The sequence below is a fragment of the Rhamphochromis sp. 'chilingali' genome (genome assembly GCF_963969265.1).
Source record: "Rhamphochromis sp. 'chilingali' genome assembly, chromosome: 1".
In the NCBI taxonomy this organism is placed as follows: domain Eukaryota; kingdom Metazoa; phylum Chordata; class Actinopteri; order Cichliformes; family Cichlidae; genus Rhamphochromis; species Rhamphochromis sp. 'chilingali'.
The window spans coordinates 72,518,485-72,542,474 of NC_137929.1; the positions used below are offsets into that span (position 1 = coordinate 72,518,485).

General features: G+C 42.1%; 1 protein-coding gene across 1 annotated transcript; it reads right to left on the reverse strand.

Moving 5' to 3' along the window:
* Positions 1 to 13,908: 13,908 nt before the first annotated feature.
* On the reverse strand, positions 13,909 to 22,840 carry LOC308396642 (H-2 class II histocompatibility antigen, E-S beta chain-like). Its single transcript, XM_080882115.1, has 6 exons — positions 22,749 to 22,840; positions 22,316 to 22,585; positions 16,024 to 16,237; positions 14,989 to 15,056; positions 14,775 to 14,900; positions 13,909 to 13,983 (listed from the first exon to the last, which is right to left on the reverse strand). The coding sequence occupies exons 1-6, from the start codon at positions 22,801 to 22,803 to the stop codon at positions 13,958 to 13,960; spliced, it is 759 nt and encodes a 252-aa protein (XP_080738241.1). The 5' UTR covers positions 22,804 to 22,840; the 3' UTR covers positions 13,909 to 13,957.
* Between the last annotated feature and the right edge of the window lie 1,150 nt (positions 22,841 to 23,990).

Here is a 23,990-nt window from a genome sequence, read left to right on the forward strand (position 1 = left end):
TGCCTTTGCTAACCTGTCCGCTGCTTCATTCCCCCTTACCCCAGTGAGCCAGGACCCATACAAACACTACTGACAGACACATATGTATCCTGAAAAGAGTTTGCTGAACCTCTAATAAAATATCTGACCTACCTTTCGAGTGACCAGTCTGTATGTAGCCTGGTTAACTAAAATGGAAATTATTATTATTAATTTACTACTCGGCTACATGTAGACAAACCAAGGCTGCACTTGAATCTGAACAAATAATCGTTTTCAACGGCCTCAAATCTTCCACCCACTGTACTGCTAATAGAATTGCTAACATTTCTCCTGTAAACACAGACAATCCATTAATAATTCTCTTCCCAATCTTTACCATAAAGTCCAGAATTACTATTGCCACCCCCCACTTGACTAGCTATATATATCTGCACATACCCATAATACTGATCTATGAAACTCTGGGGGCAAATCAGGCCTAACGAGACAAAGGAAGCACAACCAGACACATTAACATGAGACACAGACTTTCAAAGTAAAACAGGAAACACAGACTGAACTTACAGACACAAACTCACAGGCAGACACTGCAACAGAGGGAACAGAGACGTAAACCATAAGACAGAACTCTAACAAAGACACCAAAGACTAGAAACGATAAATAATGTAATAAACTCAAAACTCCGGGTCAACGACTCAGGCATCCTAACAGTTTTAAACACTTCAGTGTTAATCGTTTTGTTGTTTCAGTTGTTTGAACAAAGTCACTGTGTGAATATGTCAGCTGACATTCGTTGTTGTATACAAACTGATATCCTGTGATTTATGCTTTAATCCTGTGATACAGTCAGTGTTGTTGGATAAACCCCGGCCTCTTAATCAAATGTTCACGCCTGGTTTCATTGATATCATATCCACCCAGAAATCTGGACTTCATCATTTTGCCCTGACATCATTATCTGAACATTAAAACTGCAGCAATGTTAAAATGAATCATGAAAGGACTTTGTTGGCTTCTTTAAAGGTACAGAATATAAATTTTAAATATATGTTTACGTGTTTAACTTTGACCAATTTGTTATCAACTGATTATGAGTTATTTTTTATATTCAGTATAAATCTAATTGTGTGGTGGGTCACAAATTTACTTATTAGGTAAAAATCATACTCAGTCTTTTTTATTTTTATGACTTGTTATCTTATGTGCAGCACTTTGTGATTCTATCTAGAAAGGTGCTATATAATTAAAATTTTATTAATTAATTAATTAATTTATTTTTATCGGTGGCACAGTGGTTAGCACTGTTGCCGCACAGCAAGAAGGTCCTGAGTTCAATACCAACATCAGGCCGGGGTCTTTCTGTGTGGAGTTTGCATATTCTCCCCGTGTTTGTTCCCTTCAGGTACTCCGGCTTCCTCCCACCGTCCAAAGACATGCAGCTTGTGGGGATAGGTTAATCGGATAATCCAAATTGTCACTAGGTGTGAATGTGAGTGCGAATGGTTGTCTGTCCCTGTGTCCCTGCCTCTCGCCCTATGACAGCTGGGATAGGCTCCAGCGCCTCACTGCGACCCTGAAAAGCAGAAGCAGAAGCGAATGGATGGATGGATAACTTATTTATTTACTTAAACTGGTTAAAACTGGTCTACAGACTGGTTTCTGTGACAATAATTCAATCATCAGGTTGAAAATAACAGGATGCAGGTAAACAAACACACAGCTCAAAGTTTGAGTCATTTATTTTGCAACAATGACCTCCAGTAAAAATCTGTGATCTATGGTAATCAGAACAGCAGAAACACCCAAATCATTCAGACACATGGATTAAAGGGATTACATCACATGGATTAAACAGCAGACGTGCACATAAAGCATCAAACACAAGAGTTTACATTAGACCTGATCCAGGACCAGGATCCAGGCTCAGTTACTGGGAACCAGGATACGACCTGAAAGAAGAAGATGCGAGGACACAGTCACCAACACACTCTGAAAACAAACCATGGACACTGGTTTTAACAGATCAATTGCAATGATTCAGTAAAGTTTCATGTTTCAGGGCCTGAACCAGGTCTGAGAGTCCTCCAAAAAACAGTAAAAACCTGTGTTTGAAACATTAATGTAACTAACAGTTGTCTGGTTCTAAACTGGTTTCAGGTATGAACTGGTCTGTGAGTGGGAGCTCTGACCTCGGGCCTTCCTCCTGTAGTAGATGAATCCAGCCAGAGATAAGATCAGACCCAGGATCAGTCCTGAGGCTCCGATGGCGAGCTTGTTCCTCTCTGACTCAGGCATGGACAAGTCTGAGGAGGGATCTGAGTCACACAGGTGAGAGTCAGACAGGTAGGTATGTACAGGTGTGTACAGGTGTGTAGATACAGACAGGTATTTACCCCAGTCAGTGATCAGAGGTTTCTCCAGGCTGGTGTGCTCCACCTTACAGGAGATCTTCTCCCCAGACCTTCAACACAAACATCAGTGACTCTCAGATCTTAAACTTTTAACATTTAAACTTGCAGACCTCATATTAAAAATTGTTCAGGTTTCCATCATCAGAAATGGCGCTCCTGGACCTCATTCTACGTAGCTTGGCAAGAAAAGCGTCTGGACTTGTTTAAGTTGCTTGAAGACGTTTCACCTCTCATCCGAGAAGCTTCTTCAGTTCTAAGGTCAAATGGTGGAGAGTCCCAGATATAAACCCAGTGGGAGTTTCCCCCCACAGAGGGACAAAAGGACCCCCTGATGATCCTCTACCTAATCACATGAGCCGAGGTGTGAAAACGGGTGTGGGTCCCAATCAGCCAGAGTTTCGGGTGAGTTCATTGTGAAACCTGGCCCCACCCTATCATGTGATTTCCTGAGATCAGATGGCCCAGGATGTGAGTGGGCGTTAAGGCGTCTGGGAAGGATCTCAAAGCTGGATTATAGATGGCAGAGAGTTGGTGTCGTAAACCCCGCCTCTGTTCAAAGATGGCCGCTCACAGTGGACATAGATGCTTCTTTCACTCCTCTTTCAAACCATCTGTCCTCTCTGTCCAAAATGTGAACATTGGCATCCTCGAAAGAGTGACCTTTATCCTTAAGATGCAGATGGACTGCTGAGTCTTGTCCTGTGGAGGTGGCTCTTCTGTGTTGTGCCATGCGCTTGTGAAGTGGCTGTTTGGTCTCTCCGATGTAGAGGTCTGAGCATTCCTCGCTGCACTGTACAGCATACACCACATTGTTAAAAAAGTGTGTTAGACGCAGATTCAACATGTCGGTCTTGAAAATACTGCGTCACAAACTCTCCGCCCCAACAGGAAGAAGTGTTACAAAACACTAGAACTGAACTCACAACTAAAACTAGATGTGAAAAAGTTAAAACAGAAATAAAAACTAAACACACAAATTAAAATGAAATTATTGATAATGATCAATGAAATTATTTTGGAAAATTAAGTTTGGCAAAATGAATGGCTAACATTAACAGATAATTAGACATCAGGTAGGTCAACAGGTCAAGTCAGGTGTTCAGACAAGTCATGATTCTTTATTCGTATACAAGTACAACACGCAGTGAAATGTAACCTGGCTGCTCCTCCACTTGTGCAAAAGGGGGAGAAGAACATTATATATTATACAACCCTCGAGGTTAAAAATGGAGGCGCTCGTGCTTCTTATATTAAATCCTCCATTAGGAACCTTGGTGTTACCTTTGACCCAGCTCTGACACACACGTTAAATCTTTGGTTCGCTCTTGTTTTTACCATTGAAGAAATATCACTGAGTCCCATTGTGTCACGCTCTGAACTGGAAATGATTCTTCATGCTTTTGTTTCATCTCGCTTAGACTATTGTAATTCCTTGTTTACTTGCTTAAGTAACGCCTCCCTGGAACGACTGCAGGGTGTTCAGACTGCTGCTGCCGCCAGGCTTCTGACACAGCATCACAAACACTCCCATGCCACGCCCCTGCTGATTCAGCTGCACTGGCTCCCTGTCAAGTTCAGGGTCCAATTTAAGATCGTAGTCATGACTTATAGGGCCCTGGGAACACGGAGAGTGGAATATGTAAACAAATCTGTTAGGTGTGGCTGTGTGCAGGCAGGAATAGGACCCAAGGTGCAGACTCCGGAGACAGAACTTAAACCAAAACAGCTTTAATGCTGAACTCAAACATAACATAACTGGAAAAACTCAAAAAAATAAACTAACACCAGGGGATCGACAAAACACACAGCAACGTAAACGGTAGATCGCGACACAAACACAGAGAAACACTGGGCTTAAATACACAGAGGGAGCAATCAGGGAATGAGTAACAGGAGGGAAACACAGCTGGGACAAATCAGAACTGACGAGACCAAAGAAGCGTAACCTGAACACACTGAGAAAAGACAGAGACCTTCAAAGTAAAACAGGAAACACATAACACAGACTGAACAAAGACACAGACTCACATGCAGGCACTACAGAGGGAACAGAGACGTGGGAACAGGTCAGACACAAACACTGACTGAACACGGGGATATAGGAACTTAAGATACACATAGACGCGAACTAGACAAGGGGATGCAGGTGATAGGGGAGACAGAGCAACTAAAGAAGACAGAGACATAAGACAGAACTCAAAGAAACCAAAAACTAGACAGTATAAATAATATCATAAACTCAAAAACCCTGGGTCGACGACCCAGGCATCCTAACACTATCGGGTTAAGCAGCTCCATCACAACACACTAACAAATAACAGAGTTTTTGCTAAGATTAAGCACTACTTTAACATCTTGTTCTTTTTAGAAGCTCTTTCAGTTCCTTGAGATGATCACATTTTTCACTGGTTTTGAGTTTGGGATTAAAAAAGCTCTGATATCTGTATCACTGATCCATGCTGTGGATTTAATTAAAAGTGTAAATAAACATGAAACAAGAGCACTATTATTCCCGAGATAGTAAACACAGCAGGTTAAACTGTTTATGATGCAGCTGCTGTAAAACATTAATGGCACAACTTTAAAATAAAAAAACCAAGGTGATGATGTCTCATTTCATTAAATGCCTGCTGCTTTGATTCCTCTGTCCTTGTGTTTCTTCCTTGTCTCCTATACTTGCATCTCTGGTGGGAGAAACTATGATATGTGGAGAGAAGTTGATTTGTGGAGAATGTGAAACATGGTAGTAAAAAAGGGTTTGAATGCATCTCTGCATTGAACATGAATTGTAGAGCTCAGCTCTCGTAGAGGTTTGTGTTTGTTTGCTGAGTGTGTGTGACCTGAAACACTTCCAATAAAGCAGATAAAATGTTAAACAGTAAACTGCAGCTGATAATTGAATAAAGACACTGAGCAAACTGATTGAGTGAAACAGATTTTTATTCAGGTTTCATGGAAAAGTGAGAAGATTTAATGTGGAAACAGCTAAGGAATAAAACATGCCAGCTTTACTTAACAGACTTCATTCTATGTACTTTTTTGAATATTTTAGCATCAATAAAGGAATGCTAGCATTTCAGTCTAACTTTAAGCTCCATCCATATTTGTAGTGATTTGTTTGTCATTCATGACCTTTTTCCTGGATTTTACTGAGTTTCCATGGTCTCTGGTTGCCACATCACTGCTAGTCTCTTCATGTGTGGATTCGTCTTCACACTTGATCTTCTGACAGTTCCAGGAGAGTCAGATAGGGACAACAGGTGTATCTGAACAGCATGATTCAGTAGCTGTACAAAAGTGTCTTTTTTATTGGATTTTTTCAATTGCAATACAGCAAAGCAAAGAGGGAGCAGGCTTTATGTTTGGCAGCCATGAGAATAGAAGGGTGATTATTACCATCAACAGGTTCCAAACAGACTCACAGATTACTGACAACCTGACAGACTGGGCACAGGATGTGAGACTGGGCAGTCCTCTGTCTAGGACTTCTCTATTCCTGTTCAACGTCAGGACAACTCTGGGTTAATGTCATATTCTGATGATTCTGCAGTGACTGGGTGTATGACTCATGGGAGGAGTACGGAGAACTATTTGACAATTTTGTGGAGTCATCTCAAGGGAATTAGCCTGGATTTCAACCCAGGACCATTCTGTTGTACTAACCACTGCACCATCATGCTGCCTGTATTATTATTATTGTTGTTTTCATATTTCTTTCTTTATTTTATACTGATTTAACAGAAGCGTTTCCCAAATATGGGGTAGATAAAGTATCTACAATCTTATGTTAAAAGCTGATTAGAGATGTTTATGCTCATGTGATAAAGGTTGTTCTACAGGAAAAAGATTCCTGGGAAATCAAGTGTCTCTAAGCCCCTGTCCAGGTACAGAAGACAGGTTTCTACTCTCCATTTACTTAAATCTATTTTCTAATTTGGTAATGAAATGAACATCAAATGTCTTACAAAAGAAATACATTTTTTATTGATGTTTAATCATCTAAATGAAGAGTGCAGAACTTCTAGTCTACACTGCTGTCTGGGCCAGATTTGAAGACATAGTTAAATGCTGCTCTTCCAGCTGATGTTACTTTGCTGTAACAATATCACAGCACTGTCTGGACTCCTTTACTCTGGCTGGCTTTTATCTTCATTAGTTTCTCAACCTTTTCTTTTTCTCCTTTCTCCATCATCTTCTCAATCAGGATGTCCAGATGGACATTGGTGGACAATGAATCAACATTCAGGGCGATCTTCTCCAGCTTGAGAACAAGCTGGTAAGACTCATTCACCAGAGTATTCTTCTCCTCATCGAGCTTTTCTTTCTCCTTTTCAAGAGATGACAAAAGGGTCTTTTTCTCCTCTTGGTTTACTTCATATGTTCTCTTCAAGATTTCCATGGTCTTTTTCACTTTCCTTGTCTTGTTCATATCTCCAGGTGTCTTTCACACGTTTTTCTGCAGGACACTTCTTGGTACAAACAATGCAGTTGCCATCTTGAATAACCTCACACTTTCCAGGAGTCTTGGCAATTGTGCATGGATAGTGACAGGTCTCCTCACAGACAGTACAAGTGACAGCTCCTTTCAAATAACCAAACCATCTCTTTCCACCTGGGACAGCTTCTTGATCTTTGTAAACTTCATCAGTTTCCACGGTGAAGTTTTCATCATTCTTCAAGCCTTTTTCATAGAGCTTCACATCTTCCTCGGTCTTTTTAATCTCACTGATCTTCAAATCAATCTTCTCAATTCTGTCTTGCAAGTTTTGAAAGCAGGCCGTCAGTTTGATGCATGTGTTCAAAACATCCACAGTTGTGTCCAGCTGTTGAGGTTCAAGTTCTGCTATGAAACACATCAACTGCTTGATTCCTTTTTGTGTGACATCATAGGAATGCTCAAGTTCCTCTAGCTCATTCTCTGCTCGTGCTTCATCCTGGCAGTTATCAAACAGGAAGTGAGCAGGCTGATTCTTTTTGTTTGTGGCACATTTAATGTTTGCTACTTCAAGAGCTTTGAGAGCATTTTTAGGTTTTCTTCCATCTGAGTGTGTGATGAGAGCTACAATGTTTTTCTCCACATCTTTTCCAAACAGAGACATCACTGAATTAAATATGTAGATCAGTCGCTCACTCAGTCGATTATCTGTCGCTTTCATCACCAGACCCACTGCATGAACTTCATGAACTCCATCGTCCAATCGAAACAAGTCCAATAATTGTTGACTGACGATTGCATCATGTTCAATCCCTCTGGTGTCTCCAAATCCAGGAGTATCGATGATGGTCAGAGAGTAGGGCAGAGTTTCCTCTTCAAAGCCAAAAATCTCGTACACGACCACATCTGATGTCTGACTTTCTGTCTGGTTTTCTTTTTTCTCCCCCTCTACGATCTGAAACCAGACTCCATCCTCCCACTTCACTCCCATGGTGTAGTTGATAAGAGCGTTTATCAGAGTAGATTTTCCTGCTCACACGTTTTGATTTTATTCCTCCCAACAAGGTATGTAAATTTCTACAGAAGATGTATTTTCATAATACTGATGGTGCAATACAATTTATGTTGAGCTGTCTTGACTTTTGTACAAGGTGAAGTGTTTGCTATGTGCCAGGGAGCTGGGCTATAACAACAACACCTCATCCATGCTTAGGCACTACAGAGCTTTGCATGAGAATAAGGGGACACCGATTGTGGAGCAAGACCAGGTGAGCCATCAAATGTCATGATAATATAGGATGCAGTAATGTTACTAAATGATATAACAATATTATACAACTGTTATAAGTTACGTGTGTGATATTTATATTTGTGCTTTGTCTTTATTGTCTTTCCTCAGGAGAACAATCTCAAATAGATGAAGACCTGGTCAGCATGGTGATCGAGGACTCCCAGCCATTTAGCTTTGTGGAGGACAAAGGATTTAAAAGATTTGTTAAATCATTAAATCCTAGCTATGTTCTCCCCACTAAAAAGGTCATAAAAGCAGTGAAAATTTAGTTTTTACAGAATAAAATGTGAACAGGCAGGACTGAGGCCTCAGTGTGTAGCTGTCCATACCTCAACGTTACAAAAGCACAACCACTGTCCACACCCCAACCACACCTCACCTCACAGTAAATGATCATTTCCATTTCAAGCATTTCCAAATAATCATTTCCCATACTGCCACTATAAATATACACAGTATACTGCATCACTACAATATACATGTTTTACACACTCCTTTTGTTGTTGACATTTACAGGCTGTGTGCAAAATGCCACACTCTTCAAATTCATGCCAGCCATTATTTTTACGTCCAGTAGGTGTCCTGCTAGAGCAAATGAAGCTTCATGAAGCTTCGCGTTGGGGTGAACCAATTGGATGAAAAGCTTCAGTGCTTCATGGGGCTTCATCTGCCCATCACTAGGTGTAAGCTAGCGAGCTAACTTCCTGCTAACTTCTAACTCTGTTAAATTTAATAACTTCTGTTTTCATGGATGCCTGGATGTTAAACTTAATTGTTACACCTGGTAAAGCAGCAACGCTGATGATTTTATTAAAGATGAAAGAATTTAGACCGTTTTTAACTCTCAGTGTTCGTTTGACTTTGGGACCTGAAGTAGAAGGAGTTTTGGACCCAGATTACTCCGCGAAGCTCCTCCCTACGGCAGCCGTAATGCTCTGACATCAAAACATTTTTAACAGATTTCTGCCCAAATCGGTTCGAAGTCAGTAAGCACAACCAGAATTCATACATAAGGCACACTCTCGATTTTTGAGAAAATTAAAGGATTATAAGTGTGCCTTATAGTGTGGAAAATACGTTATACAGAAGAAAAGAATATATCGCGATATATATCGTTACCGCACATGCTTCAAATTATATCGCGATATGGATTTTAGGCCATATCGCCCAGCCCTACTTTGAAGCACTGCTCCTCTCTAAAACAGCAATAAGGATCATTATTAGGCCATATGTAAATAACAACATAACTTTATAACCTAAAGCAAAATTGGGAAAAGTAAAGTCTGAAATAAGTCTTTATATTGAGGTCCATCAGTCAAACAATACTGTTTGGTCTGGGTCTAAACAGAGCGCATCGTGTTCCTCACTCTGTAGGTGATTTTCCTGAGACTGTTACCAAGCCATTGGTTCAGACATGTGGATGACACCTGGGTGAAAATTAAATCTCAGGACGTACCACAATTCACGGATCACATTAACTCGGTGGACCGACACATCAAATTCACCAGGGAGGATATGAAAAGTGGCAGGTTAGCCTTCTTAGACTGTGAGATTTCCATCAGTAATGGGGGACATCTAAAAGCTGACGTGTACAGTAAACCTACACATACGGATCAGTATCTAAGGTTTGACTCTCATCATCCACTGGAGCACAAACTGGGCGTCATCAGGACGCTACAACACAGAGCGAACACCATCCCCACTGACACAGCAGCCAGGGAGGCAGAAGAACATCAAGAAGGCCCTGAGGAAATTTGAACTCTTGTTTGAGGGCGGAGTCAAGGAGGCCGTTTATGTGAAAAGGGAAAGACCATCTCTAAATCGAGGAGGGGGCCTAAGGGTACATCTGTCACCATCTTACAATGCTGTGATTGCAGCCATTCCCCAACTCTCTGTGAATGGGACTCATGGTTATTGATCAGTGGTCTTTGATCAGTGGGTTTTGGTCAGTGGTTGTTGATCGATGGTCATGAGAATTTGCATAATTAATATTTGTTTCATCCCCCCATCATACGCTGCCACTCCCTATATTTTATTGCACAATACTTTGTCACTTTCTAGAATCGCCTGCACTGATAGTTAAGTTATTTAATCTCCAGGATATAGTCTAAGGAGCTTGGAAAGAAAAGCGTCTGGACTTCTTGAGTTGCTTGAAGACGTTTCACCTCTCATCCGTGAAGCTTCTTCAGTTCTAAGGGTCCAGGATATAGTTATATTGTTTCTTCGTTAGAGTTATTTGATACTATATTTTGCACTATCCTACTTTAAATTACTGTATGCTACTATTCTTTATTGTATATATTGTATATCTTATTCATCTGTTCCTCTGTCTCTCTTGCTGCTTTGGGCATGTGTATGACAAAAGAATTTCCCTCAGGATGAATAAAGTTATTCTTATTCTTTTGCGCATGCGGGCTGCTTTGAGGGTTCACACTAGAACACGTTTGCTGTCACATTTTATTTGTAGTGTGAACAAGCAGACAAAAATAAAAAGTCTTCCTTTGAGTAAATCTTATTATATTTGTGTTTGTCTTCTTTTAGATGTGTATGCAATGTTTGGATGTGCTGGAACTTCTCTAACTGTGTGGAAAACAACCATTTGTGATGCTATTCCCAATAAGGCTTTAAGGTGACATTTTTCACACAATTTCTGTTCCTTTATTAAACAAAAGCAAGCTTTTAATCTTTTCTATCTATCTTTTTGGAATTACCATCACTTTTTTTTTTTCAGTTTTTTACTTTAGGATTTACGTTCCTGTCACAGTTGAGGATTGAGTGGACTCAGGCGCGGAGCTCTGAATATAGGCAGTGAGTTTATTTACAGTGAATAAAGGTTGGCAATAGCTAGAATGTGCAATAATAATAGTTGGTGCGTCCTCCTTCCCGTGCTCAGACCGTGCGTGGTAATGAGTGCCTGTCTCTCCTCCAAGTGCTTCCTTCGTCCCAGTTCCTAGTTGCACATGTTATACCCACAAATGCGTGATTGCATTTATGTGAATTAATTTAAGTAATTCTACTTTCAATGTAAGTGATATTTCTTTTCCTCCAAGAAGTCTAGTGCAAGAGGCAAAATAACATATGATAAAAAGGCAAAAGGAGTCATGCTCCAGGCAGGAGACAGAGTTCTGGTCAGAACCCTCAGTGAGCAGGGAGGATCTGGCAAGTTAAGATCATATTGGGAGAGGGCTATTTATATAGTTAAAGAGCAGCTAGCAGATAGCCCAGTTTACGTAGTCCATCCTGAGGCTGGAGACCCAAAAAGAACCCAAACATTGCACCGCAATCTGCTGTTACTGGTAAATGACTTACCTGTTCAAGTCACTCCCCCCCAGGCAAAGCCTGTGATTGGAAAGACAACACGCAACAGACGAAGGATGGAAAGATCTACAGTTGCACAAAGACAAACAGACATGTGAGATAACTCTGACAGCGGTTCAGAGAGTGATTGCTCGGGGTACTGGCTAAGAGCACCTGTTGAAAGGACTGAGTAGGGATCTGGACCATGAGCAACATCCTGCGTCTCAGTCATACCAGACCAAAGAACCTATTAGAGTAACAACAAACACACACACACAAAAAAAAAAAAAAAAATATATATATATATATATATATATATATATATATATATATATATATATATATATATATATATATATATATATCTTTATCTTTATAACGGAGGCACTAATCATGGCAGCACAAGAACAAGCTCTGAGTACAAGATCCATAGAGGCTGGGGTCTATCACACCAGGCCAGACCCCAGGTGCAGGCTGTGTAAAGATGCCCCAGAGACAATCCAGCACATAACAGCAGGGTGCAAGATGCTAGCAGGCAAGGCATACATGGAACGCCATAACCAGGTGGCCGGCATAGTGTACAGGAACATCTGTGCCGAGTATAACCTGGAAGTCCCGAGGTCAAAATGGGAGATGCCCCCAAGGGTGGTGGAGAATGACCGAGCTAAGATCCTGTAGGACTTCCAGATACAGACGGACAAAATGGTGGTGGCTAACCAACCGGACATAGTGGTGGTAGACAAACAGAAGCAGACGGCCGTAGTGATCGATGTAGCGGTTCCGAATGACAGCAATATCAGGAAGAAGGAACACGAGAAGCTGGAGAAATACCAAGGGCTCAGAGAAGAGCTCGAGAGGATGTGGAGGGTGAAGGTAACGGTGGTCCCCGTGGTAATCGGAGCACTAGGTGCGGTGACTCCCAAGCTAGGCGAGTGGCTCCAGCAGATCCCGGGAACAACATCGGAGATCTCTGTCCAGAAGAGCGCAGTCCTGGGAACAGCTAAGATACTGCGCAGGACCCTCAAGCTCCCAGGCCTCTGGTAGAGGACCCGAGCTTGAAGGATAAACCGCCCGCAGGGGCGTGCTGGGTGGTTTTTTTATATATATATTGTGGAGGTACGTAATAACGACAGGAGAGGTCTCAGTGTCTCACTCCAACTTTATTAACTGACTCTCAGAACTTCACATATAGTAAGCGCCAAAATCTACACCCCAACACTTCCCTTCAACTTGGGTGTGAGTGGAGCCACCTGGTGGTCCGCCACAATATATATACATCGATATTCACCTGTGCAGACTATGGAAGACACACTGACTGTGCCTGAACATGCACCATTCGTCAGCATTGAACAATTAGAAGAGGAAACCGGGAGAGAATGCTCACACCTGCCATGTTCTCTGACAGAGGAGCTGAAAGAAATTCAAGTGGGTAGTGACAGTCTATCTGAACCCAGAGGTGAGGAGTGTGAAACTCATTCGCAGTCTAACTTACAGGTTCAACCACCGGGACATGTACAAACATTAGAAGGTCTACCCGTCACAGAAAGCCACGACAGTTTCTGACTTATGAATCATTGGGTAAGCCCTCAGTGCAGTCACATGCAGCAGGTAATATAGTTGGGAAAAGCACAGCACCACAGTTACCTGCCATAACCATACCATCATACACTGTATTTCCATACCCACCACTGGCAATTGTGCCACCTGTGTGTATGTCACAGTCACCAATGTACTGCACCCCATTACCATACTCACCATACCAGTATCACGCATCACTGGCCCCATCTGCATACACATCACCCCCACTGTTTGTTTCATAACTAGTTCTTGGACTGATAAGATAGGTTATGATAAGAGTTAATAAGAGAGTTTGAGAAAAAAAGGTTAAAAATGTCATGATTTTGTGAATGTCAGGAGTGAGAGAGGAAAACACGCACACACACACGCATATAAAGACAAAGGCAGGTTGACCGGTTGGGGCGCCGTCTGACCCTGACAGTTCCTCTGTGACAGCAAATGCTGAACCGGTCCAGCAATATTTACCCAAACTATTTAACATGTTTGATTCATTTAATTTTAGTCATAGGTTGTTAGGCTTTTGAGCCAGGTCAATATTTAATATTTCAACATTAAAGACTTTTTTTTACGTGTTTTAGTAATCACTGAATGCATGTTTCAAACACTTCAGTGTTAAACGTTTTGTTGTTTCAGCTGTTTGAACAAAGTAAGTTACTGTCTGAATATGTCAGGTGAGATTCATTGTTGTATACAAACTGATATCCTGTGATTGATCACGGGGGAGACCGTGGCTCAGGGGGTTGAGAAGCTTATCTTGTAACGGGAAGGTCACCGGTTCGATCCCCAGCTATCTCTGTCCTGGTCGTTGTGACCATCCCAGTGAAATAACAACCACCAACAACACTGAGATGGCCCTGGATCAGAGTCCAGACAGAGATCATCATCATCATCATCATCATCATCAGTCTGAACACAGGAAGCAGCAGCTTTTCATCAGACAGAACCAGGACCAGGATCCAGGCTCAGTTAGTGGGAACCAGAATGCGACCTGAAAGAACCATGGACACTGGTTTTAACAGATTGTCAATGGAGAGTTGTAATTAGTAGTCAGTATAAGCTTTTAATGATATAAGTTTGCATATGATAGCATACTCATGTTGACCTTTTGATGACTTAGACTGTTGTTCAGTACAAGACTTGTTCTGTTCTCTTTTATTAGTTTCTTCCCACAGCGACAATAAAAGCAGAACAAGCAGTTTCACTCCCTACCAGGAAGAGGACTCGCTTCCCCGCTCACACACTCACACACATACGCATCAACATTCCTCTGTCTATGAACAGACATATTTACTATTGTATTACCCTTGTATATAAATAAAGACAAGAGCAAGAATAGAGCGCACATCACAGGGCCCCCACTCTGGTGTGAGCGCTCTGTGACCGCCCTTGCAAGTAAAATCTGCAGCGTGTGTGTGTGTGTTTCTACTCTCTGACTCTCAGCTGAAGAAGTGTCTTAGAATACATCTCTTGACACAGATCAATGGCAATGATTCAGTAAAGTTTCATGTTTCAGGGCCTGAACCAGGTCTGAGAGTCCTCCAGAAACAGTAAAAACCTGTGTTTGAAACATTAATGTAACTAACAGGTGTCTGAAAATAAACAGCAATGCTCTAAACCTGCCTGAAACATCAATATATTAAAAGAATGCAGATCCAAACCAGTTTTAGATTCATGTAATGTGGTTTGAGATTTAGTCTGGTCTAAACTGGTATGAACTGATTTCATCCTGGTTCTAAACTGGTTTCAGGTATGAACTGGTCTGTGAGTGGGAGTTCTGACCTCGGGCCTTCCTCCTGTAGTAGATGAATCCAGCCAAAGATAAGATCAGACCCAGGATCAGTCCTGAGGCTCCGATGGTGAGCTTGTTCCTCTCTGACTCAGGCATGGACGATTCTGAGGAGGGATCTGAGTCACACAGGTGAGAGTCAGACAGGTAGGTGTGTACAGGTGTGTACAGGTGTGTACAGGTGTGTAGATACAGACAGGTATTTACCCCAGTCAGTGATCAGAGGTTTCTCCAGGCTGGCGTGCTCCACCTTACAGGAGATCTTCTCTCCAGACCTTCAACACAAACATCACTGACTCTCAGATCTGGACTTTAAACTTTTAAACTTGCAGACCTCATGATAAAATTTGTTCAGGTTTCATTCATTCTCCACTGCAACCACTGAACATCCAAGGTATGGACATTGAGGCTGTGGACAGCTACAGGTACCTTGGTGTTCATCTGAACAATAGACTGGACTGGACTCATAACTCAGACGCCCTCTACAGGAAAGGGCAGAGCAGGCTGTACCTGCTGTGGAGACTCAGGTCATTTGGAGTGGAGGGCCCACTCCTGAAGACCTTCTATGACTCTGTGGTGGCTTCTGCTATCTTTTATGGCGTGGTCTGCTGGGGCGGCAGCATCTCTGCTGGGGACAGGAAGAGACTGAACAGGGTGATCCGAAGGGCCAGCTCTGTTCTGCCCTCTGGACCCAGTGGAGGTGGTGAGTGACAGGAGAACGGCGGCTAAGCTGTCATCCCTGTTGGACAACATCTCCCACCCCATGCAGCAGACTGTGACAGCACTGAGCAGCTCCTTCAGTGGGAGACTGCGGCACCCACGGTGTGGGACGGAGAGATTTCGCAGGTCTTTCCTCCCCACTGCTGTCAGACTCCATAATAAAGACTTTAACTGATCAAGCACACACATCCATACATATGCAATAATACCAAGTGCAATAATCCTTTCTGTCATCGTTGTATTTTTACTCAGTTGTATATAGTATTTGTATTTGTATTCTATTTTTATCTTATTGTATATTTATTTTATTCTACTGTATATAGTATTTTATTTTATTCTATTCTGTACAGTTGTGTACTGTATTTATTCTTATTGTATCCTAATTTTTGCCTCATAACTTTTGCACTGTCCACTTCCTGCTGTGACAAAACAAATTTCCCACGTGTGGGACTAATAAAGGTTATCTTATCTTATCTTATCTTATTATTAGAAATGACGCTCCTGGACCTGATGTGGACTCACCTGGGTGTGTACTCCAGGTGTGAGTGGGTCTGGTAGTACCAATCACCATCTGCCATCTCCTCAGTGGAAGTGACATCAGAGGTGACTTCCTGTCCATCTCTCAGCCAGCTCACTTTGATGTATTTGGGGTAGAAGTCATAGACACTGCAGACCAACATGGCTTGATGGATACCAGAAGGAGGCGTACTGGAGTGAAGTCTGACGTAGGGCGTAGCTGAAAGACATTATGAGTTTCTGTCGTTGGTAATATCATATCATCAGGGATCTTTGTATTCATGTTTAATAATAAAGATACTGTCACATATAACCAGTCTGACATCAGATGATGAATCAGCTGTGAGGAGAAACATCATCAGGCTGTAAACATCATTATTATAAAGTAAGACATGCAGAGCTGTATGTGCTGGAAATCTACCAGACTTGAACCTGGATCAGGTTTTATTAATATCCAGTGAAGTGCTGACTCAGAGTGACATCAGTGTGAACCATCAGTGAACTGATCCTCCTGCAGATCAGCTGCTGTGGTTTGAAAGTAAAATCTGACACATGGAGACTAGATGATAAACTATCGCTATAGATCATCCACACATAGATGAACCCAGCCTGCTTTCACTCAGTTTAATATCAACATCAAGCTAAAGGACTGAATCCACAGCTGGTCCCAGTTTGAATTTCTGCTCATCCAGCTGTTTGATTCATGAGCAGAAATTATAAAATACAAATGACTTATTATTGTTAGATACTAGGGGTGCAACGATATTCGTATCGATATTGAACCGTTCGATACAGTGCTTTCGGTTCGGTACGCATATGTATCGAACAATACAACATTTGTAATTTATTTTATCAACTTGTGTTGAGCGCTCAGTGAATCTGCGTTCGACTACTCCGCCTAGGCTGCACTGTCGAGCGCAGATCCACTGAGCGCTCAACACAGACAGCATCGTCAGAAGGAAGAGCGCAGGGCAAGCTAGCGAGACAGAAGTTAAGCTCCCCTTGCAACATGGACCTCCCCCACCCTCATTCAGATCTGGCGTTTGGAATTATTTTGGTTTTCATGTGACGTATGACCCTGAAGGTAAGCGAGTCATGGACTAAAGTAAAACAGTATGTTGGATGTGCCACGCAATGCTCAATTACATGGGTGGGAACTAGTGTGTTAGCGCAGTTAGCTCGTTAACGTGTTGGCCGTCTAGCCCCATGCACGGGGCGATCGGCGGTAGCTCGTTAACGGAGATTTGCCGTGTTGTGGCGTTAAGGTCATTTCAACGAGATTAACCTGAAAGCACTAGTGGGAACACAACGAATATGACTGCACATTTACACCGACATCATCCTAGTGCAAAGACAAAAACAACAAGCATGCTACTAACTTTAGCCGAGTCATTTAGACAGCTGTTAGCACATGATTCTCCTTATGCTGCTGAGAATATAGCCCAGAAGAAGCGGATAGTATAGCTTTTATTTTGGAAAGAGCCATTTCTCTGTAATAAACTCTCTTTTCCAAAGATGAGTGATTCCTCAATCAGATACAGGGCTCGCAATATCGCTAGCCCGACGTCCCGGAGCTAGCGATTTTTTCAGTCGGGCTACCAAAATCTATCTCTGCCCTGCCCGTCCGGCTATTGTAGGAAGAAAAATATATGTCAATGCTTTTGCATTCTTTCAGAAATGTAGCTGGGTAATTATGTCATTGGCATCGGTGAGCCACTGTCAATATGTGACATATTGAAATCGCGTTTGAATTTGCGCTTGTTTTTTGCTTTCACTTTGCAATCGTGCGAACTGTGTATAGAGAGCGACAGCACTGATCTGTGAGTGATGATAATTTGTGCACCAATTCCTCTGACATCGTCTTATTAATCGTTAGCTTACTATGCAAACATGACAAGTGAAATCTCCGGCAGCTTAAACATGTGAGAGGTTGATCGCAGAGAATCGCTGAGCTTATGTGAGTGCGTGTGTAAAAGCAGCAGGATATATATTTCAGTTCTGCTGAGCCAAATAAGACAGGTCAGGGTGAAGAAGTGACAGCCAAAGAAAAGCTTACCACAAAACGGAGAAGTTATGACAAATCAGACTATAAGGCAAAAAGAAAGTGCAGCTTTATGGTTTCATGGACAAAAGAATTTCTGTGGCTGCAATATGACGAACTTAATAACCAGGGCTGCACATAAGTGGTCCGCAGGTGCGCATTCGCTGTCAAAATAAAAAACACGCACAGTTAAAATATATATTTATAATTTTAATAAATGACAAATTAAAAAGGCATGAACTTTTTTTGTATCGAAAAAATATCGAACCGTGACACCAAAGTATCGAACCGAACCGTGAATTTTGTGTATCGTTGCACCCCTATTAGATACACTTATTTCTATTCACACTATGTTTGTGTTGAGGAGGAGATTGTGATTGTGGTGGTGAAAGGGGGGGGGGGGGGGGGGTGTAATTCTGCACATGCATGTGGATGGTGCTAGCTGCCATATAGTGCCTCAAGTGGCCTGTCTGGGTAAGGAGAGAAAAAAAATCAGTCAGAGAAGCCGTGCACGCGCTCTGGTGTGTGTGAAGCTGAGGAGAAGTAGCTGTCTCCCGCGTGTTGTCACGGGCAGCCACATTAAGAAAGCCTCACGGTTCGGCTGAGCCCAAAAGGGGTTTCCGTGAGGTCAGTGGAGCAGAAGTCGCAACTGCAGCAAGCTTAGACGGAGTTTCACTCCGTGTGCGAAGGTTGGCTTGTGTAGCCGCGAGCCGCAACTGGTGGTGCTGCAGGCCACCGTCGAGGTAGGTAGCATGGGGAGTTGGAGCGAGAGCTAACTCCAGCTGTGCTTTTCTTTAAGACCCTCCACCGTTTCCTGTTGGATTAGGCTGGGTTCGGAGCGAGGGAGCATAGTTAGCTGACTCACTGGGAGCTGACGAGCCGATGGGAGGACTTTAGCCATGACACTTAATGTGTCATGGCTAAACTTATCTAATTACTGTGTCAGAAAAGTAACTTAATTACTACATAAGTATTTAACTAAATACTTCTTAAAATCCATATAACCCTTGAGTGGACAAACAATAGAAATTAAACTCTTTAAATAATAAATACATTTTGTTAAAGACGGACACTCTACAGTACGCAGCGTAGCCTGCCAGGGCTGGACTGGGACAAAACATCGGCCCGGGCATGTTGACTGGAGACCGGCCCCCTAGGTATTAAAGCCATAAAGCCTTTGAATGAAAACAAACACTGTTGTCACAGTGATGCACAGTCTTGTTGGTATACATGTGTCAATCTAATAAACTTGAATCATCCTCCCTATGCTGGCATTCTAAACAGCACCTGGAAGCAGACTGTTGGTCGAGTTAACCTCCTGAACATCTACAACACGTGGTGGAAACCTGACATTAAGACAGAGAAGACACGAGGTGAGACATGATCATTACTGATTACTGATGACAGATTTAGATATATTTTCATAAACCATTCATTTGCCACATCAATAAACAGCATGGCAGGGCAAAATATTTTTTCTAACATGGCAACCTCTAAAAAGTGAAAGGAGACAGAAAGACAGGTGAGAAAGAAAAACTTAATTGACTTTTGATGGCATTTTACACACAGTACTGATGCAGTATCTAGAAAATGTGGGAAATACTGGCATCATATACAGTACTTACTTCTGAAGAAATTATGTACAATAATGGATTTCTATACATTTTACATCATTGATCAGTTTCATGATTACAGTAGCAACAGGAGAGGGAGGGGGGAGAATGAGAGAAGAAGAGGCAGCTGTGCAGCAAAGACACAGAATAACTCCAGCTTTGTGTCTTTTTCATTGTAGCTGAAGTACCAGACAAACTGTTCCTTTTCACCTCAATAGAAACGTGCAATATTTTCTCTGAATACGAGAGACGATTCAGTTTTTTACGGGACGGTTGGCAACTCTACTAACTAACCTTATGAACAAGATAAAACAAGTTCAACATCAGTAACATCATAGCACCACCCAGCTGTATAGAAACGAGTTATTGTAACTGACAGTAAAAAGTCAGCACGACTAAAATAAACTCCACCTAAACTTGGTTTATATCTGACCCAGATAGACTGCAGCTCATAACTTCTTACCTGAAGTTCAGTTCACCTGACACTCTCGGACCGGCGGCCGCCTCGGGGCTCTCCTCCTGCCTCCCCTTTCCTTCATCCACCTGCTGGCCTCCATCACTTGCTAATGTTACTGAATCTGTAGAAGCTCCACCATAGCCACCACAAAACAACTGAGTTATTTTTACACACCTCCCAGCATCTGGCCAATCCACCACCTTTCAGTGTTTATACTGTTACGGAAAAAAAACAAAGAAAAAAAACCCCCATCGCCCATTAAAAACGAAAAATCAATGGCAAATGCCCGGTATGCCCGATGGCCAGTCCAGCTATGTAGCCTGCAATCATTCTTTAAGCTCACCTTCAGACGCTTTCTGTGCTGCTGAAGTAAAACCAGGTTTTGCTGCTTAGCAGGAGTTGCTGCGGTGTTATCCATGGATGATGAACAAGAATCACTCAGAAGTGTTCGTCTATGCTCCGTGTCAGGCGCTTCAGTAGATGACTCGTGCTATTAACAGCAGCCGATAGTTTTTACATATTACTGTAATGTTCTTGTCTGCTTGTTTCAGAAAAGTGAAGAGACGGGAATATGTCCATGTCATAAAACAGCCACTCGCTTCAGCCGAGTCAGACAGCTTCTGCTTTAGAATACGACTGTGCAGCAAACTGGCACGAAATGACGCGCAGCTGCACACAGCGATGTTAAAGAGCAGAGTTTACTTCTACGTTTAGAAGATAAATTATTGAAATTAAATAATGATATTCAGCGAGTTTAATTATTTTACAATGTAACGCAAGTACATTGTAAGTAACTGTGATTAAAATACCTAAAAATGAACAGTAATCAGTTACTCTACTTTTTCAGTGGAAAAGTAATTTAATTACAGTAACACCCAACACTGTTTTTTGTCTAACCCAAGCTGCCTTGGAGTAGGGGCACCCTAGCTATCTGGTTGGGGTACAGAAAATCGGAGGGAAGGTAGGCTAGGCTGTGTTTATGTCTGATAGTATAGTATACTCCAGGCAGGCATCGTTTCTCAAGATTTCATCCTGGAGCCCCTCTTCTGTGCCTGTAGCAGCTAGACAGCTAAAACCATTCTTACAGAAGTAAGTATCAGGGTCAACTGTACTAGGGGGGGTCATGGACTCAGATCCCACCACCCTTTAGTCGTTCAGGGCAACCTGTGCGCCTCTTCACCCCTACATAGTGGGGCTAGAAGCCCCTTACATCAGGCGGTACCATCCAGAGCCTGCAGGGGGCGCTCTGTTGGTCTATTTGATCATATTGATCAACCAGTCACACACAGATGGGTCACAAAACAGCTGCTGGCTGATGGAGGAAAATGCTCTGCTCTCCGAGGTCACACCATGTCACTGCACAGAGAGGAAGTCACTCCTGTAAACAGCCTGCTCATCTAACACTCATGGTGCGTGTATGTGCACTCATAGATCATCTATAGCCCAAAGCAGAAGATGCAGAATCAGTTTCCACTCTCAGACAGCTTCCCCTCCACAGGAGGTCTGAGCTGGTTCTCCTCATGCTCCTCTGAGCTGCTGCTGGGAGCTGATTTCATTCAAGTAAGTCAAGTTTATTCATTGAGTCCTTTTCACAGACAAACAGTCACAAACCGCTGCACACAAAAGGCTGAAATAAATATGAACATTAAGTGCCAAAATAGTGAAATATTTAATAAGACAAAATATCTGTGTGTGTTTCCTCTGGGTTGTAATGGGAACTTTACAATTGTTTCAGTATATTTAATCGCTCCACTGTTACACTGACTCATAGATCTGAGCTGTAATGTGTGCAGGTGTGAAGCTGCTACACAAGCTCTGAAAGTCAGAATCAATAAATAAACTGCAGACGGCCTTTAAACACCATCAGTGTTTCTCAATTTTGTCTGAATTAAAATAAATGAATTAGAAGGAAAGTGTTTTATCAACCTGTCAGGCTGCTTCATGCTGTTAGAAATATTTATGTGGAAATATTTAAAAATAAATATGAGCAATAATTCAGCTTAAAGAACAGCTGCAGTTTGCCTGTTTCTCCAGCAGGGAGCGCCACAGACTGAGGTTAGAGTGTTCAGAGTCAGTGATTTATTACAGTTATTGATCACCAGAGTCTGACCTGCAGCTGTGAGTCCATCATGAATGATTCAGAGTGAGGTCAACACCTGATGATGTCACACAGACCAGCACACTCACCTGATTTAGACAGAGCGTTGCTGTACCAGACACCAATGTTGTGTAGGCAGTACGTCCCCTTCTCAGTTTTCACTTGAGTCAGGTATGCACCACTGTTCCACAGCTCTGCGTTCTTCACTCCGTACTCAGTGTATCCAACAAACTTCCCCACATCGCTGTCAAACCTGTTGACCTCGATCTTGTTGTAATAGTAAGACAGGACGTACTGGATGTCCTTCAGCTCAGTGGAGTTAAAGTTACAGCGATCCACCGTATACATTTTGAATCCATCTGAGGACAAACACAACATCAGACTGTGAGCTGATCACACCTGCTGTGTACAGATGTACAAATAACTTGATCAGTGATGCATTTATTGATCACTGTACTGTTAAGTGATCAGTGTATCTCTGCAGTGTATTGATTAGTGTATTAATCAGTGTATTGATAGTACCTGTTGTGCTGAGGCTGATGAAGAGGAGGCTGAGGCAGAGGAAGGATGAAGCCATGTTCCTGAGTTCTCCTGACAAACTGACTCAGTCTGACTGAGAGCTGCTCTAAAAACAGAGGACAGGTCACATGACCACAGCGTCATCTGTTACCAGGAAGAGTGTGCTGCTTTAAAGCTTTAAAAGCAGAGAGCAGCACTCTGTGACGTCATCAGCACATTTCCTCTTTACTCAAAATCTCCTGTTTTCATTTGTATTCAGTCAGAGCTCATGAATCTAATTACCTGCCACCACATTAAATCAACCACTAATGCACTGCTGTAATAATAATGATAACCTCTCATATTAACAGGGGTCATATTTACACACCTGTCCTCTTCTTCTTCATTAATAATAAGTAATCCTCTCTCTCTCAATACTTTTGATCAATTGAATTTACTGCATCACACTGTTTATACTCACACTTCCTGTCTCTTTCAACTTAAAAGGACAGGAACACTCTTATTGTGAAACATTTCTGTGGAGCTCTGATGTTCCTCTGTGTGGACGGCACAGATCTCATGGATATTGGACAGACAATGCGTCTCATGAAATCTGTTTCTTAGTTAATGTGCAGTGTGATGTATTATGTAGTATAGATTTATTTTTAAGTTTCAGGCTCCAGAGCAGCTGAATCACATTTCACTGCTACATTCAGAGCAAAGGTTCAGATGAACTTTAAATGTTTGTAATTCACATTTTCTGTTTAGATATTCACGCAGACTAAATCATATTCAATGGAGACATTCAGTCAGAGTCTAACAGCACGTTTCAGCTCATAGATGTGTCAGTGATCAGACTGTTGACGAGGAAAAGAGTTCATCTCAACGTGATTGTCAGAGTCAGTGTAAATGCTGCTTCAGTCATTGAAATGCCAGATATTAAAACATGTTACAGCAGCGTTAGAAACATGTTGGATTCATTTCTACAAACACTCACTGATTTTTATTTAAACTGCTGTTATTAGCAGACTCACACACACACACACACACACACACACACACACACACACACACACACACACACAAACACACACACACACACACACACACAGACTCTTCTATTAGAATTAAAGAGCCTGTGTGTTCAATCTGAAATTGCTTTCAAATACTGGAATTCAGTAACATCATCTGGGACTCTCCTCAGCTCTTTCTGGGACAGTGGCGCGGCTGTGGGTCTTCAGTTGGTCATATATCATCGTGATGTTG